Source organism: Osmerus eperlanus, chromosome 5 (genome assembly GCF_963692335.1).
Source record: "Osmerus eperlanus chromosome 5, fOsmEpe2.1, whole genome shotgun sequence".
Lineage (NCBI taxonomy): Eukaryota > Metazoa > Chordata > Actinopteri > Osmeriformes > Osmeridae > Osmerus > Osmerus eperlanus.
In genome coordinates this window covers 22,529,110-22,545,132 of record NC_085022.1, presented here as the reverse complement: position 1 = coordinate 22,545,132, position 16,023 = coordinate 22,529,110, and the positions used below count along the sequence as shown (strand labels likewise).

Genomic DNA, 16,023 nt, shown 5'->3' with positions numbered 1-16,023 from the left:
GGGCCAGCTCCACACACACAGGCCCAGCTCAGCGACACACAGGCTCAGCTCCACACACACAGGGCCAGCTCAGCGACACACAGGCTCAGCTCCACACACACAGGCTCAGCTCCACACACACAGGGCCAGCTCAGCTCCACACACACAGGCTCAGCTCCACACACACAGGGCCAGCTCAGCGACACACAGGCTCAGCTCCACACACACAGGCTCAGCTCCACACACACAGGGCCAGCTCAGCTCCACACACACAGGGCCAGCTCAGCGACACACATGCCCAGCTCCACATCACTCCTCACGCTGCCTCACCCAAGAAAAACAATTCTTGGATGGTTGGATAGGAACTATAAACAAAATGGTCATGTTTCTTTTATAAAGTCCTTTCAGATGTAGACCAGTGCATTTAGGGGGGGGGGGGGGGGGGGACTTCACAAGTGCTTATATTGAGATCTCGGGGGCAGCTTAGGATGAGATATTCACATTCATCTTTTCTACAGTTGTTGCGGCCATTTCAACCCCTGAAGCAGCAACATTCAGGTGACTTCCACACTCATCCTGATCTGACAGGTGATCTCCAGAATGTTCTATACATTATCTAATGAGTATTGATCAATGACAAAAGACATGGTGAACAGGATATGATCAGGATATTATCCATTCCTGTTTGTATTATTATTTATAATACATATTATTCTCACCACTGGTGAGACACACACTGCACAGTGGACTAACCAGCAGAGTTAACAGTGTTTCTGGTGCCTTACACACTGCACAGTGGACTAACCAGCAGAGTTAACAGTGTTTCTGGTGCCTTACACACTGCACAGTGGACTAACCAACAGAGTTAACAGTGTTTCTGGTGCCTTACACACTGCACAGTGGACTAACCAGCAGAGTTAACAGTGTTGCTGCATCCTGGCAGCACCAAGCTGGTGTTGCTCCCTGTTTCTGATCATTGCACTTACAGGAAGTGCACTCCATCACTGTTTCCTAGCACAACACTTAACCGTCTTGCTTTCTTGCATGAACCATTGGTTAGCCATTATCAAGAGTGATCTAATGGCCTCTTTTTTATCAGGGCTGATGAGGTCATTGCCAAAAGGGTTTGTCTGTTGCTTGCCTGGCTACCTGCCTGCCTCTTAACTGCCTGTCTGTCTGTCTGCCTGCCGGCTTGCCTCCCTGAATAACTGCCTGTCTGTCTAACTGTCTGCTTGCCTCCCTTGCAGAATGGAGCAGTGCGGTTACTAGCAAAGCCAGACAATGCCCTGCTCTTCCTGACTCAAGGTAAATTGATCTGATAGCATCTCTGCTGCCGCTAGCACGGAAAAAGAGATGATGAGCACAAACATTCAGAGATGTTCTCTAGCCGCATGTGTTATCTCAGTCAGCTGCTGAAGATATGCCCTTCCTGTCCTATCACGCTAAGCTACAGAGAAGACTGTCCTAACACACTAAGCTACAGAGAAGGCTGTCCTATCACACTAAGCTACAGAGAATATTGTCCTATCACACTAAGCTACAGAGAAGACTGTCCTAACACACTAAGCTACAGAGAAGGCTGTCATATCACACTAAGCTACAGAGAATATTGTCCTATCACACTAAGCTACAGAGAAGACTGTCCTATCACACTAAGCTACAGAGAAGGCTGTCCTATCACACTAAACTACAGAGAATATTGTCCAATCACACTAAGCTACAGAGAATATTGTCCTATCACACTAAGCTACAGAGAAGGAGCGCCTGTTAGAATTAGCAGGGCTACTGTAGGGCTATTGGCTAGCTGACACAACCTGTCCTCTAGACCCCAAAATGACCGTACGGTTGTTAGCTATCAGAGATCTTCCACAGTTAAATCATATTCTAAAACATATTTGAGATGCACACCCATTGTATGGATTAAGGAATAACATATTAATTTAAATGTATATACAAGCCAGACAGACAGTTTGGGAGCAACCTCACTGTCTATCCTACCAAAGGCTGAGAGAGACCACCGGCCCATTTGTCCTTCGACTAACATGGTTGATATGTGAGGAGGGGAGGGAGCTGGAAGATCAAGGGTTGACGCAGACAAAACTGTCTCACTGTTTCCCCAACTGACCGAGGGACAGGTGAGGGGTCCTCAGGTATTTGCATTGGGGAACGCAGGGGGCCTGTGCAACACGATCTACCTCATCACCAGGTTAAACAAACACTGCTGGACATCTTGTGCAGCTCCATATGTGTCCTCTGTCTCTCTCTGTCCTGTTTGGCTTATCCTCCTCCTCTTCTTTCCTAGCTATGGCCTCTAAAGAGAAAAGCAAAGAAAGTTCCGGATTGAAGTTGGCTGCATATAAGCCGATGGAAATGATTGAACCTTTGGGGAATCGCTTTGGAGACTTTGATTTGGTTTCTCCTCCACACAAGTCCATCAAACTAAGTTACAGACCGCGCCAACAATGCCAACGGGATGAATAGTTGTCAACACACAATTCTTTTATATCTAAATATCAGATATCAGACTCTGCTGTCGAAATTCCTACAAATTAGCAAACAATTATTATCCCCAAAAAATCAATAACAATATTTACAATAGTTCTTGTGGCTGACCCTCATATCCAGTTTGACTTGAAAAACAGCACTATTCAAGTAGCCACCAGAACAGACTGAGAGAAGCTACTGTAGAGATCCAGAAATATACAGCTTATTATCAAACACCTGCACACCTACCTTCCCTTCAGTTTTGGTTTCAATCCTTCATTATGAACAAAAAAACGACTGCTCTGATAACTTCTCTGTGTCACCAATAAAGCATAATTTTGCTTAGTTTCAGAAGTCCACAAACAGACACAAACGCACACATTTCACTCTGGTCTGACTCTTTCCAAAATATAAAACGTATAAAGCCAGAATTGTGAGTAAAGACCCCTCGGTCATATGACTCGTGATGGGGGGCGGGGTGGGACTCCAGTCCTTCCATACAGTAGGATCCTCAGGGGACATCCAGAGCTTTGTCTCAATTACTTAATTAATGTAATTATGGAAAGAAAATAAATGGAGGATACTTGTGGCCCTCTGGGACTTCAGCTCGCCTGGGAGGGAGCGTCTGAGGGTCGTGGCATCCCTATTCCTGACCGAGGGACGCGTTTCTCACATGCAAGGCATGTCGGACTCCCCCTTCCTTCCTCTCCCCTACTTCACCACCTCAACACAAAGCAGGGAAACCTGACATTTAGTAAGTGCTCTAGTTGCGCTGCTCTTCCAGATAAAGTCAACTGCAAAGTGGGGAGGGGGGGGGTGTTTGGGACATAACAGTAAGAAAAGTAAAGTAAACGCAGGCATTCTGCTCTGTAGAAATGTCATGCACACTTCTATTTATCATCCGGGGTTGTGATGCTTTGAGTTCATAAAAGCTACCGGTTTCACTTCCTAACCTCAGGCTGTCTTCCTGACAGGGCCATGGCTCCTCCACTGATATCAAGAGACAGGCCTGACAGTGCCTACCCACCCCTTTATATAATAAAACAACTGAAAACAATAAAAGCAGCAAAGGATATTTCCCATATGTTTAAAAGTAAGCTATCGAAATCTACATATAAGGACTGAGTTAATTCTATCATCATATATTGTTTTATTTCTTTCTTTTGCTGTCAGTTTTGTATTTTGCGTATACAGTATAATAATATTACCTGGGAAATTAATCCACATGTGCAAATATAGTGAGTTATTGCCAGGTTGTTTAGTTTTGATCATATTCGGGGTAGGAAGTGTGTGACCGTCATGGCAGTGGTGGCTTTACTGCCCCTCTTCAGGCGGCCATGTTTACTGAGGGCGATGTAGAAGCCTCTGTACATGGAGGACTCATAGGCGTTGTAGTTGTTTGGCAGCAAGGTCTCCTTGAACTTGCACTCATCATGGAAGACTGTCTGGGAAGGACAAAAGACAGTGGGGGAGAGAGAGAGAGAGAGAGAGAGAGAGAGAGAGAGAGAGAGAGAGAGAGAGAGAGAGAGAGAGAGAGAGAGAGAGAGAGAGAGAGAGAGAGAGAGAGAGAGATAGAGTAACCTTTGACACAGAAGAGTTGCACACAGGAGACATGCTAATAATGTATCTGACAAAAAATAATGATTCAAACTTCGAACAAACTTTTATTGAAAACTAAGGGGTATGTTAGTAACTTTCAGATGGCCTTTATGTTTAAATCAATCATGCCTTGGGAACATTATTCAACTTGATTTCAAATAAATGTATCACAAATTACATTTTCCCCAATACTCAATTGTGCTGAAATAATAGTGTTAATTTCCACTGATATACAGCAAGAGGGGACATAACATAATCTATAGTCTGAATTATGCACTAGTGGAGCCTTCTCCCTCCATAACTCAAGAACAGTGACTGATCCATTTAAATCATGCCACACCATCTGGTCTAGCCAGCCCATTCCCCTCAATTCCACATTAAACCATAAATCATTTAAATACAAATGTCATACTATAGCGTCTACTATAGAGCATAGGGGACACCCCTATCATCCTCTCACGCAACATCAATTGATCATGATTTTCATAATCATGATCATAATTTTACTTGTTGTGTTCTGCTAGTATGCAGTAACAGTGCAGTAACAGTGCAGTGCAGAGGTGCAACGTGGGCAAGGACATTCAGCTGACTGGGGAGATGGAGAACTGCTGATAGCGTCAGAGACCACAGACCTAATTCAATCACTTATCAGACCATAAGCCCAGAAAATTGGACAAAACCTATTTGTACGTCATCACCCTTGGTCTGACAGCTTCCAGTTGCCCACATCTTTCATTCAATGACAAAACAATGTGTAAAAAAAGTGACGCGTCTTTAAGATGCGGCCAAATGTACAATACACGCCTGATGACAGGTTCTGGTAAATCGAGGGGCTTTCCCACACGCTCGGCTGAATTACAGCGCGTGACAGAATTCTGCGTCTGTTATCCTCATCATTATGGGCAAAATTCCGAGAGCAGGACTAGTGCTTCAATATTGTCTCTGCAATGTTAAAAGGCTTACGCTGTACAGAATGCAAACCTTTTTAACACACAAATGCTGTCATTATTTGAAAAAGAACCTGATTATTCCCATGCTCGAACGAGATGCACCGCACATCCCAAATATGACAGGCAAATAAAATTGGACCGGTGCATCTAGTTATTCTCGGAGCCATTAACATACATAGCAGGACAATAAATGGAATATTGTGCATACCTACCGTTCCGTATAACCTTCCCAGGCTATTCATTGCGACAAACAGCTCACTCTTCACCCCGTAGAGGCTGACCACTCCTCGCTCTACCGTCGAGATCTCTATTAAACCTACAGGAGAGAACAAAGCAGATGTCAGGATTTTAGGATATACATCAGATCATGACAAAACAGTTTACTGCATCAAGCAATACATCAAACATGGTTATTGTAAGTGAAACATGTGCTCCGCTGCTGTGCGGGAGGAACCTTGCAGGTTGCTGCGCAGGATGCCGGGTCTTTGTTCTGTCTTAATCCCATCATATTTCATTTCCCATCTAATAACATTATCTATGCAGTCTCCATATTAAAACGAATAGCTGCAGATTTTAGACGTGCACATCCAGAATTTGTTTATTGGCCCCAACAGGAGTCCATGTAAAAATAAGTTGTCTAAATACGTCCATACATTCATGTCATGGTTTATCTTAAGGAGAATGTAGATGTAGATAGATAGTGTTTTTTAATAGATTCGTCTCTGCAGCCAGGAGACATTCAATGCCGCCCTCCCGACCTATGACATACCATGCAAATTGATAGGGGTATAGCCTTTGTATAGATCGATAATTATTGACAACCCCTTTTTATCTTGTCTATTAGGTTACATCTGTGGAAGGTAACTCACTGTACTGGTTTTCATTATGTACACCGTTTATCCCGCCGGGGAGGACCTGAAGGTGAAACCCGATGCCTACGTTGCAGTACAGTCTTCGCACTCTTTTGATACCCAGCAAATAGTCACTCTCCCAGTTCAGGTCCGATTTCTCCCCCGAGATACCCAGTATAGAGCGGGAGAACAGGGTCTCCCATCTTTTTTCCAATAAAGTTGCATTCGTCCTGCTTGGAATAGGATATGATGACACAATCCCAACCAGGAACCCCAAGAGAACAATTGCAGTCAACGTCCAGTGCGTGCTGGCCTCGTGGGACATACTGATGAGGAGCCTTTGCGCAATGGCCATCCGGTTTACCTTCGGGGCACGTGGTCAAAATTAATGGCCCTAAAAATACCGCTCTCCTTGTTTTTCTTCCTTCGGCATGCTGGCAGAGGATTATTTTTGGAACGCGGATCTGGGCTTTGGGCATTAGACGACTGCCCCGGTGCAGAAGAGAGGAAACGGGAGAGCGCACGGCAGAGCTTGAGGTGGTGGTGGTGATTACCATGTTTCGCAGCTCCGCGCCTCTCTCTCTGGGTAGGCAACGCAGGCCGTGAAGAATACCCCTCACCAAAACCCTATTTCACCTTGCCAGGCTCTCTAGATGACATCATGCTGACTTCATCGCTTGCCCCGTCGAATGACACAAGGGCGGATGATGTTGAGGGAGAGAGGGAGAAGTTGCAAGCATGCAAGAAAAAGAGGCGCGGAACTGCAGTGCCAAGTCTGTGGAGAGTTCAACGGAATACTGTTACGGCGCTTGTAAAAACTAAGAGGGTAGGAAGCCTCATTGGGTGGCGTTTAGCGACAGGGGGACATGATGGCCACTTTGGCGGCTCCCAAATTGGGTCGGTGATCATATGCCTGCCAGGCTGCGTCCTTATTTAGAACGAAGGTGTAAAAACAGGCCACTTGTCACCGGAGAGCAATGGGTGTCCTAGGGTTCTACATCTTGTAGGCTATGGTGTCGCATGTCCCCCCCCTCCCCCCCCCCCCCCAAACAAATTATGTCAGTTTAACGTTTATCTAAACCATTGGGTTCTACTGGGCGTATAGTCGTTGACCGCATTCGCGTGCGCTATATGGAAAGCTGGTGGGAAGATTGGAAACCTTCAAACATCCCTCATTGCTGACGTACTTCATGAAAGCCCACGGTAACACCGTCGTTTCCATGTCCGCTAATGGGTAATAAGCAGCATGTCAAACGTCAGTGGGTCATACACTTACTGGTTCTTGAGTGGCAGTATGTCGAGATGTCCAATTGATGGCGCTATTTCCAAGGTTTTAAATCATCCGCATAGTTTATGGAAAAAAAAAGAAAAAACACAATGGGAGTTCTTACAAGTCTAAAATTCTGTCGACTTTCCCCCCCTTTTTATAATCGACTCTTCAACAAGCCTTTTACAATGAAATACCTTTATTTTGTATAAAAATCTATTTGTGACAATGATACATCTGAGGGATTTACAATAACAATAAAATAATAAAAAAAAAAGAATTTGTGAAGGCTGAATATAACAATGGGCATCAGTGAAAATATCCCTGATTCAGTCTTTACATCCCAGCATAATTATAAGACAACTAAAATGGATCACTGAAGGGACCCTTACTGGCACTTATTATGCTGAACCCAAGTAGGACATCTGAACACAGAATAGTACGACACCCACTCTATTGCTAATCAAAGTCAAAGGTTATTATGCACAAGAGCAACAGCAAGCAGACAACTGAGGCGCTCCCAACAGGAACTCAGTGGTTAGAGTGATGAGGCAGACTGATGAGGCAGACTGATGAGGCAGACTGACCACATCACAGGGTTGTGTACGTTGTGTGCCCCGTGCCCTGGCATCGTCTGGGAGAAAATGTTCTCTTAGGTCAAATTAATTAAACGGTGTAAAACCAGAGGAAATACAAACGATGGTTTAAAACTAACAAAACAAAACAACAACAGTGGGTTTCAACTGCTTTCAAATGTATTCAATAACAATCCTGATAAACTGCCAGTAAACAAAAAGCCAAACATTTAGGTATATTTAGTATTGAAATTGACATCAGTCTATCGTAATGAGATAAAGGAGAAATATCAAAGATGAAATGCATGATAGCAGAGTTGTCAAATAAATTACAGCGTTAAAGATGCTCTTTATCACATCCATACAAAATAATAATTTATAATTTTTCACAGAAATAGCTTTTGCCCGGACACCTATGACAGATGCAACAAAAAGGCAATATACCTTAATATGTGCTTAGGATTTATTCTAAAAGGAAAATAAATAACTATATGTACAAAAAAAATCTTACATGTAGAGTCCAATGTTGGGGTCAGTTCAATTCTACATTTAAACTGAAATGATCTTTCCTTAATTTAAGTTTGGCAAACTATTTTAAAAGCTTTCATGTTAGATCAATAAGAAGCATTCCCTCGCAAAACATTTTCTATAGCTGCAGCTAGTCCCGATCTTTTGCACTTCCTGAATTTCGCTGATTTGAAACAGAGCTGACTGCAGCAGCAGAGGCACTTCAAAAATGAACATTTTCTGACATTTTTCTGTTTTTTTTTAATCCACATCCTCGTATATGGAGGAGATCACTGTGAAAAATAATAAACCTCCAAAGATTGGATTCCAACCTGTTTCTGGTTGGTTTACAGTAGGTCATCAATAGTGATCAACCAAATACGATCTAGAATTCTCAGGTGAAGGAGGCAACCAAACTATCACACTGAATAAATGAGCAAGAGGAGAACTCGTATCTCGCCAACCCAGGCTCGTCATTGCATAGGTCACATACTGTAGGTCAATGTTACCTAAAGCAGAGTCGTCATAACAAACAAAACATATCTGAAAGGGAGACCAGTTATATACACATAGATCCAAACAAAGTACATTGTTGTTCAGTAAAACCAGCATTTTACAGACAAACCCGAAGTTCCCCAAAAATAAATGAAGGCCACTATATATTTGCTCTACAGCATTATGAGACCTGACCAGTATGGAGCTTCTCCCAGCTGTTTGCAGTGTTCGATAGCTAGCTGACCCACACAGCATCCCAAAGGCATCTCTCTGTATGTGTCTGTCTTTATCAAACACACACAGGATTACACACACACGCACACACATCCATATGCACAACAACAGAACACAAATCACGTTTTGGATCTTTAAGAGAAATGTGTGGGACTGTCAATGTAGAGTTTAGAAACATTAAAGATCTGATTACTGTCACTGCTCCCCCACACCGCCATTTTCAAAAGCTCCTTTTAGTTCCGCGGTGTTGCTAGAATCTCATTTAGGTCTTGTTGCACAAGGTAAGAAGAAAGTTGTGGTTACCAACATTAGTACCCCCTCCAACATAACCCCAGCATGGGAGGCCGTGACCTCGGCTGTCTTTTAAGATGACAGCCGCTGTAGAACATGCGTACTCATGACACAGGGTGACACAGAGAGAGGACTGTCATGTGATAGGATGATGTAAACTTGATGACCTTCCTTGATTGACGTTTGATTGGCAGTGGGGAAGGCTCATGCTGTCGCTACGGTGACACAGATGGGCACCTCACCCATGCAGGTTGCTATTGCAAGAGAGATTCTATTATATGTATCGAGATCCAAAACTACAACAGTTCTTTACTCCTGGGAGGGAATGGTATAGCTCAGTGGTAAAGTGTGTGGAAATAAACCTCCTTAAAGACCAGACTTCCTGTCAACTGAGGTGGCTATAGGACGAGCATGCTGATTGGCTGGCTGTACCTGAGGAGAATAGCAGACAGAAACTGACTGGCAGAGTGAGGGCAGTGAGGGCAGAGTGGGGCACTGGAGTGAGCTAATGCCAGACATCTCTTTTAAAGCAACAAGTGGTTGGGTCTAAACTCCAGGCATCCTTCCACTTTCCTTGAGTTCTGTCATAGACACATCTATCAACACACACGCACACACACAATTCACCCTGGTTTCTAGGGCAACAGCAACCCTGCACTAAGGCATGCTGGGACCTGTAGTGCATTGTGGAGTGTGCTACTCCATTCCCCTGGTCTCTCTCTCTCTCTGTCTCTCTCTCAGCTCTTGAGGTCTTTTTGGTCAAAGACGATATGATTGGCCAGATAGATGGCGATGGCACCGAATATGGCCGAGCTGGCCATATAGGTGGTGACAGAGGCAGTGAACTGGACGAGCATGCCCATGAACAGAGTGGGGAAGACCTGAGAGAGGAGGAAGGTGCTGTCCAATATGGCAAAGTCAAGGCCCACTCCGCGTCTCTCCCCAACCTCCGCTTCCTCCGCCTCAAGGCCGGCGATGCTGTGGGACGAACCATTCTGGCCGTGCAGAGGGGTGGAGTAGTCGGAAAAGACGTGGCCGTTGCCTCCTAGTTTGTGGTTCAACCCTTCCTCTTCATCCATGGAGGTCAAATGCACAGTGTCTCTCTGTATTGCAATGCCATTTTTAAGCCCGCTTTTGGTTTTCTTTTTTGGCATGTAAACCTAAAGTGAGAGAGACAAGACATGACAAGACAATGTCAGTAGGACATTCTGTAAACGCATTTCCAGAGTAAGTGTGTGTGTTGCTCCTACCTCCTCCTCCTTGTGGTAGTAGCAGGTGAGGGTGTATGGCAGTGTCTGCAGGGTAGCGTAGGCGTAGCCGGTCAGGGCTGACATGAGGGTGACGAGGACCACGCTCTTCGACAGGCAGATGACCAGGGTGGACGCCGTGAAGCTCACCATACTGCTCAGGTAGACCTGGCGAGAACCGAACCGACGGACCAGTCGACTCATGACCAGGGAGAAGAAGGTTGAGGTAGCACACTGGAGGAACAGGCCCAGGCTGCCCACACGGATACCTGAGGAGAATGTGAAGATGTTGTCATAACCATAACTATTTTGAAAATGCCAATGCACAGCAATACCATCTATAAAATCAAGAGAAGTGGCAGGTTGGGTTCAGCTAACAGAAGGAATGGACTGCTTTAACAGTTTACACATACTTAACCTCACATCAATCCCAGGGGAAGGTGAGGGAGGGCTTTAGGCGAGGCTGACAGACAGGTACTAGAATGGATTTAGCTCTGTACCCCTCAGAGTCAGCCAGCCAGCCACCTGTCACACTGACGGCCAACCAGCGGATACAGCCAGTCACCCAGCAAGCCAGCCAACCAGCAAGTGTAAGGAATTCAGTATCCAAACAGAGAGCAGAGGAAGAGGACCAGACTCCTGGACAACAGAACAAATATGTCCAAAACTCAATTTGTTACATTACATTTAGTCATTTAGCAGACGCTCTTATCCAGAGCGACTTACAGTAAGTACAGGGACATTCCCCCGAGGCAAGTAGGGTGAAGTGCCTTGCCCAAGGACACAACGTCATTTGGCACCGCCCGGGAATCGAACTGGCAACCTTCAGATTACTAGCCCGCTTCCCTCACCGCTCAGCCACCTGACGCCCCTTGTTCTGCTCTCCCCTATCAGCATGTGCCTGGCCTCAGCCGGCAGGATGTCCAAATAAACATGCTAAGCTGACCGCAGTCTTTCTCCTCTGGTTCGACACCTGCATGGGCAAAGGTTTGTCAGGGTACGAGTTTGTTATCTCAATGAGCCGATGGTGTGCAGGTCACAAGTTTGAGAGAGCAGCAGATAATCCCTCTGTAGACTAAAGGATGTGGATACGGTTACCATGTGAATGCAGAAAACTGAGCCCACTTGACAAACACTGCAAAGGATTGTGGGAACAGAGGTGCAAACCACAGAGCTATCTGACGTCATGTCAAAAAACTGAAGAGGAACTAGCCAATACAGAACCGCTTATTGATCACTGGTAAAAGCGCAAAGTTCATATACATTTTCTATCTTTTTAAGGGAAGAAAGAAGGTAGAGGAGCCATTCTCCACCCTACCCCTCCCCTCCCTCTGCCTCCCACCTCTGCCCAGGAATGTGTGTTCATCCTGGGCAGCTGGGGCAGCTGGACTTGGGGTCACAGAGAGACCAACAGCAGTCTGGCCAGGTGCTGGAGACCAACAGACTGAAATACCCTCAGCTATACAAACTAACATGGCTACACTTTCTGTTCAGGATCAGCCTACACAGTCAACTAATAATAAATGAAACCTAAGCCAGGGAAGCAAGACAGAAGCAGCACACACACATGGTGTGAGATCATGAACACACATACATCTCCACAAGTCTCTTCCTATCTCCTTCTCAGACACGTGTCCTAGACTGAGACAGAGGTGTCGCTCCAATGTTGGACCCACCTTCGTCGTAGCGCTGCCTGGCTGCGGTCCCTGGGACCGCACTGGGCACGCCTTCGTACAAGCCCTCCCCTACGAAGTCCGTGTAGAAGAGCATGAAAGACATGACGGCCATCCAGCTGCACAGCTGCGAGGCGCACAGGCGCCGCATGACACGCGGCACGTGGCAGTAGCTGCGGTAGATGGCGGGCGTCATAGACCAGCAGCTCCTGACCAGACACAGCAGGGGCCCCCACTTCAGGAGGCGGAGCTTGCACTTTAGCATGTAGCAGCAGGAGCGCGGCACGCAGCGCGCCGAGTCTGGGGGCCCCGGATCCAAGATGGCCGTCGTCGCCGTCGTCGCCATCGCCGTCGTCCCGCTGCCAACCACCGCCGCTTCCTCTTCCTGCGACACCTTCATGGTGATGAGCACGCTGGTGATGAAGATGAGGATGAGGAGGAAGAAGAGGCAGTCGGCCTGGCCTCCCAGGTAGACAGACAGCAGGCCGCGGCTCCAGTCGAGGGCGGGGAGAAGGTACCCCACACAGCCCCCCAGGCTCACCATGAAGGAGAACATGGCAAACGCCTGACTGCAGTCCTCCTCATCCCGGTACAGGTCCGACAGCAGCGCTTCCAGCGGCGTGAAGCACACCTGGAGACCAAACACGTCAACAAGACCACTCTTCCCGCACGTGATAAAGGTTCTTTCTGATACAGAACATTTCATAGGTATGGGATGGTTTCTAAGGATGCATGAATGTTAACAATGATCTTGTTTAGTGTGGTGTGTGTGTGTGTGTGTGGGGGAGGGGGAGGGCTGTTCCTCACCTGTCCGCAGAAGTCCAGCAGGCCCACTCCCAGGATGAGGAAGCCCACCTGGAGGGGGCGGCCCCCCCAGGAGAAGTGGGCGGACAGGAAGTCGGCATGGGGGATGATGAGCAGCGCTAGCAACACGCCCAGGGACAGAAGCCAGATGAAGGGGCGCCGCCGACCGTAGCTGCTGTTGCACTGGTCACTGGCCGAGCCAATAAGAGGTATGAATAACAGACCCAGCACCGGGCCGATACCTGGAAACAGGGAGGAGAGAGAGAGAGAGAGAGAGAGAGAGAGAGAGAGAGAGAGAGAGAGAGAGAGAGAGAGAAGTAACATTGATATATTAATATTTTGATTGTATTCATTTGACATTGGTGTGGTATCAGTGCTTCTATCCTTCTGCTGCTGAGCTCTGTACTGGTCTTCTCTTCGATTCACAGGAGGGTTTCAAATCCACAGTGTCAACCATCTTTAATCTGAGAGTAGGGCTCTCGTGACATCAGAGAGGGCGTGGCAGGAGTGAGTCTAAAGTTTATTAGATAAAGCATGTGGCAGGCATGTGAAAAAACTTGACATCCGTGCTGCTGCCTTAAGCCTCCAAGACACAGTATACATCTTGATTGACCCAACGCTCCAGCGCTCCATCAGCCAGGAGAGAGAGAGGGGGGAAAGTGAATTAGGTCCATGGCTATTTCCAGATTAGCTGCTTTCGGCTGTGTGGGGAACGATACAAAAGAATGTGTTTTCACTCTGGTTCATGTGCAGCTGTTTAGAGCTGGAGGGGTTGGGGGGAGGGGGGGGGGAGGGAGGGAGGGAGGAGGGAGGGAGGGGGGGAGGGGAGGGGGGGAGGAGGGAGGGAGGAGGGAGGGAGGGGGGGAGGGGGGGGGGAGGAGTGGACGGTAACATGCTTTAAATTGGGTCACAAGATCAGAGAGAGAGAGAGAGAGAGAGAGAGAGAGGGAGAAGAGAGTGAGGAAGAGAATAACTTGATGGTGAGTGAGTGTGTGTGAGTGAGTGTTGGAGGAAAGAGATAGAGGGCGAGTTGTCAGTGAAGACTCTGATGGGAGGTCATGTGACTCCATTCGGCCGTATCGAGGAGCATGGCCACCGCATCTGAAACCGGCTGTTGACTAGGGATGCAGCGATTAACCGACTTTACTATTAACCGCGATTTAAAACTTCTCCACTTTGTAACTGTAAAGGCTCAGCTACTCCGAGTGTTTCTGTTCTCACTCTCAAAAAAGGGACATAATGGTACATTATTTTTCTATGAACAACGGTTGCTCAGTGAGGAAAATTAAACAAACATTGCCAGAGCAAACAGTTCTGGAGAATTCAATCCCTGTTTCCCCTTCAGCGCGCTTGCGCGAAATCACGTTTTCTCCTGTTGCTAGAGCTGATAATATGTGGTTTATCATCGCGTGTTAGTTTATATTGTAATACAGGCTTTAAAGTATAAATGTATTTTACATTTAGTCATTTAGCAGACGCTCTTATCCAGACGCACTTATCCAGAGCGAGAGAGATTTTCAGAGGTTTTATTGCTCAATCGTCAGATGTACATTCTAATTCTGGCTTTCGCCTTAACAGCTAATGCGTCTAGTAGTGTAAAGCGGCCTACAGGTTGGGAATTGCTGATCTAGACTTTACTATCCAGTCTGAGGTCCTGCAGTCATGCAGTAACAGGATTCAGCGTCTGAGAGGTGAGGTCTTCTCTCCACCGCTCTCTTATGTTCAGGCTTTCTGCAGTAACAGGATTCAGCGTCTGAGGTGAGGTCTTCTCTCCACCGCTCTCTTATGTTCAGGCTTTCTGCAGTAACAGGATTCAGCGTCTGAGGTGAGGTCTTCTCTCCACCGCTCTCTTATGTTCAGGCTTTCTGCTCCCGCCTTTTGAGTTCATGCTCCCTGCTTCTCTCTCTTGTTCTCTCCTTACTCTCGCTCGCTCCCACGCTCTCTGTATATTCACACTCTTTGCCCTGCCTGTCTCTCTCTCCCCTGCCTGTCTCTCTCTCCCCTGCCTGTCTCTCTCTCCCCTGCCTGTCTCTCTCTCCCCTGCCTGTCTCTCTCTCCCCTGCCTGTCTCTCTCTCCCCTGCCTGTCTCTCTCTCCCCTGCCTGTCTCTCTCTCCCCTGCCTGTCTCTCTCTCCCCTGCCTGTCTCTCTCTCCTCCTTTCTTACTGCCTTCAAATTAGCACCCGACTGCCACCTGGACACCAAACCAGGTGATTAGCCTACTGGGTTTAGTGACGGCCTCAATTATGTCTTTAAATACAACAAGAGTGGAAAGATTTCGGCCCTGATACACGCACGCTCGCACTCACTCACACACACACACACACACACACACACACACACACACACACACACACACACTCACACACACACACACACACACACACTCACTCACTCACTCACTCACACTCACTCACTCACTGGCTGAAGAACAGCCGATCACATTACTAGCCCAGCACCAAACATGTCTCAAATCCACAACTGATTTCCTCCTTGGAGAGTATCAGCAATTTGAATTTATAAGTCACCAACAACTGATAAATGATTCATGTCATACCCACTGTTCTATGACAGCCCACAGAATACATTTCCATATGTTTTGCTTTCATATGCATCATACATTAACTGTGACTGCATTGGTTGGCTTCGTATTAGCTTTATAGTGTCATAGAGCCTAACCACAATCGGCAAATTACAACCTTAGAAGTCAAATCATACACAACATTTACTAGAAAAAATACTCTAAATAAGAAAAAGACTTTCAATGAGAGAAGACATTGCACAGCAAGTTGACGTAGAATATACTGGGGAGTAGTTGACACCTAACAATCCCTTAAGTGGTCAGCCAGGGAAAAGACGAGTTAATCTCTGCAACTCTCTGGTTTCTGCCTGAGGGGGCATGTGTGTGGGTGTGTGTGTGTGTGTATGTGTGTGTGTGTGTGTGTGAAATGAGAAGGGCCCTCCCTCATTCTACCCCAAGAGAGGAGGGTCCAACTGTTCATGTTTTATAAATGCTCTGTCAGAGAAGAAGGAGGCGTAACCAATGAGGAGGAAAGGAGATCAGAGGAG

General features: G+C 46.7%; 3 protein-coding genes across 16 annotated transcripts in view; 1 reads left to right on the top strand and 2 right to left on the bottom strand.

The window, feature by feature from the left end:
- The window catches only part of tigara (TP53 induced glycolysis regulatory phosphatase a), a 60,497-nt gene that overhangs the window by 7,307 nt on the left and 37,167 nt on the right, over positions 1-16,023 (top strand). The window lies entirely within an intron of this gene.
- On the bottom strand, positions 241-6,559 carry fgf6a (fibroblast growth factor 6a). Of its 11 annotated transcripts, none has more exons than XR_009930534.1 (7): positions 5,882-6,558; positions 5,225-5,328; positions 3,672-3,908; positions 1,701-2,290; positions 1,611-1,666; positions 869-1,546; positions 241-715 (listed from the first exon to the last, which is right to left on the bottom strand). XR_009930534.1 is itself a non-coding variant. In XM_062462742.1 (3 exons), the coding sequence occupies exons 1-3, from the start codon at positions 6,216-6,218 to the stop codon at positions 3,732-3,734; spliced, it is 618 nt and encodes a 205-aa protein (XP_062318726.1). In that variant the 5' UTR covers positions 6,219-6,559; the 3' UTR covers positions 3,549-3,731. The 11 variants fall into 11 exon arrangements, 1 of the variants encoding a protein (XP_062318726.1); XR_009930538.1 differs by having other exon boundaries at positions 869-1,516; XR_009930539.1 differs by having other exon boundaries at positions 869-1,486.
- LOC134021672 (solute carrier family 45 member 3) overlaps positions 7,295-16,023 on the bottom strand; it is a 31,884-nt gene continuing 23,155 nt past the window's right edge. For all 4 annotated transcript variants that reach the window (XM_062462733.1, XM_062462735.1, XM_062462734.1 and 1 more), the window contains 4 exons: positions 12,960-13,198; positions 12,156-12,783; positions 10,483-10,748; positions 7,295-10,392 (listed from right to left, as the gene is read on the bottom strand). In XM_062462733.1, coding sequence (XP_062318717.1) covers positions 9,970-10,392; positions 10,483-10,748; positions 12,156-12,783; positions 12,960-13,198 — 1,556 coding nt within the window. In that variant the 3' untranslated portion in view covers positions 7,295-9,969. The remainder of the gene's footprint in view (positions 10,393-10,482; positions 10,749-12,155; positions 12,784-12,959; positions 13,199-16,023) is intronic.

What these genes read in the sequence shown, in the direction of transcription:
- fgf6a (XM_062462742.1), bottom strand. Translation starts at nt 6,218, where the DNA reads ATGGCCATTGCGCAAAGGCTCCTCATCAGTATGTCCCACGAGGCCAGC. An exon ending in ACATAATGAAAACCAGTACA is followed by an intron (nt 5,329 to 5,881) that starts GTGAGTTACCTT and finishes TCTCTCCTGTAG; the next exon opens with GTTTAATAGAGATCTCGACG. An exon ending in TGGGAAGGTTATACGGAACG is followed by an intron (nt 3,909 to 5,224) that starts GTAGGTATGCAC and finishes TGTCCTTCCCAG; the next exon opens with ACAGTCTTCCATGATGAGTG.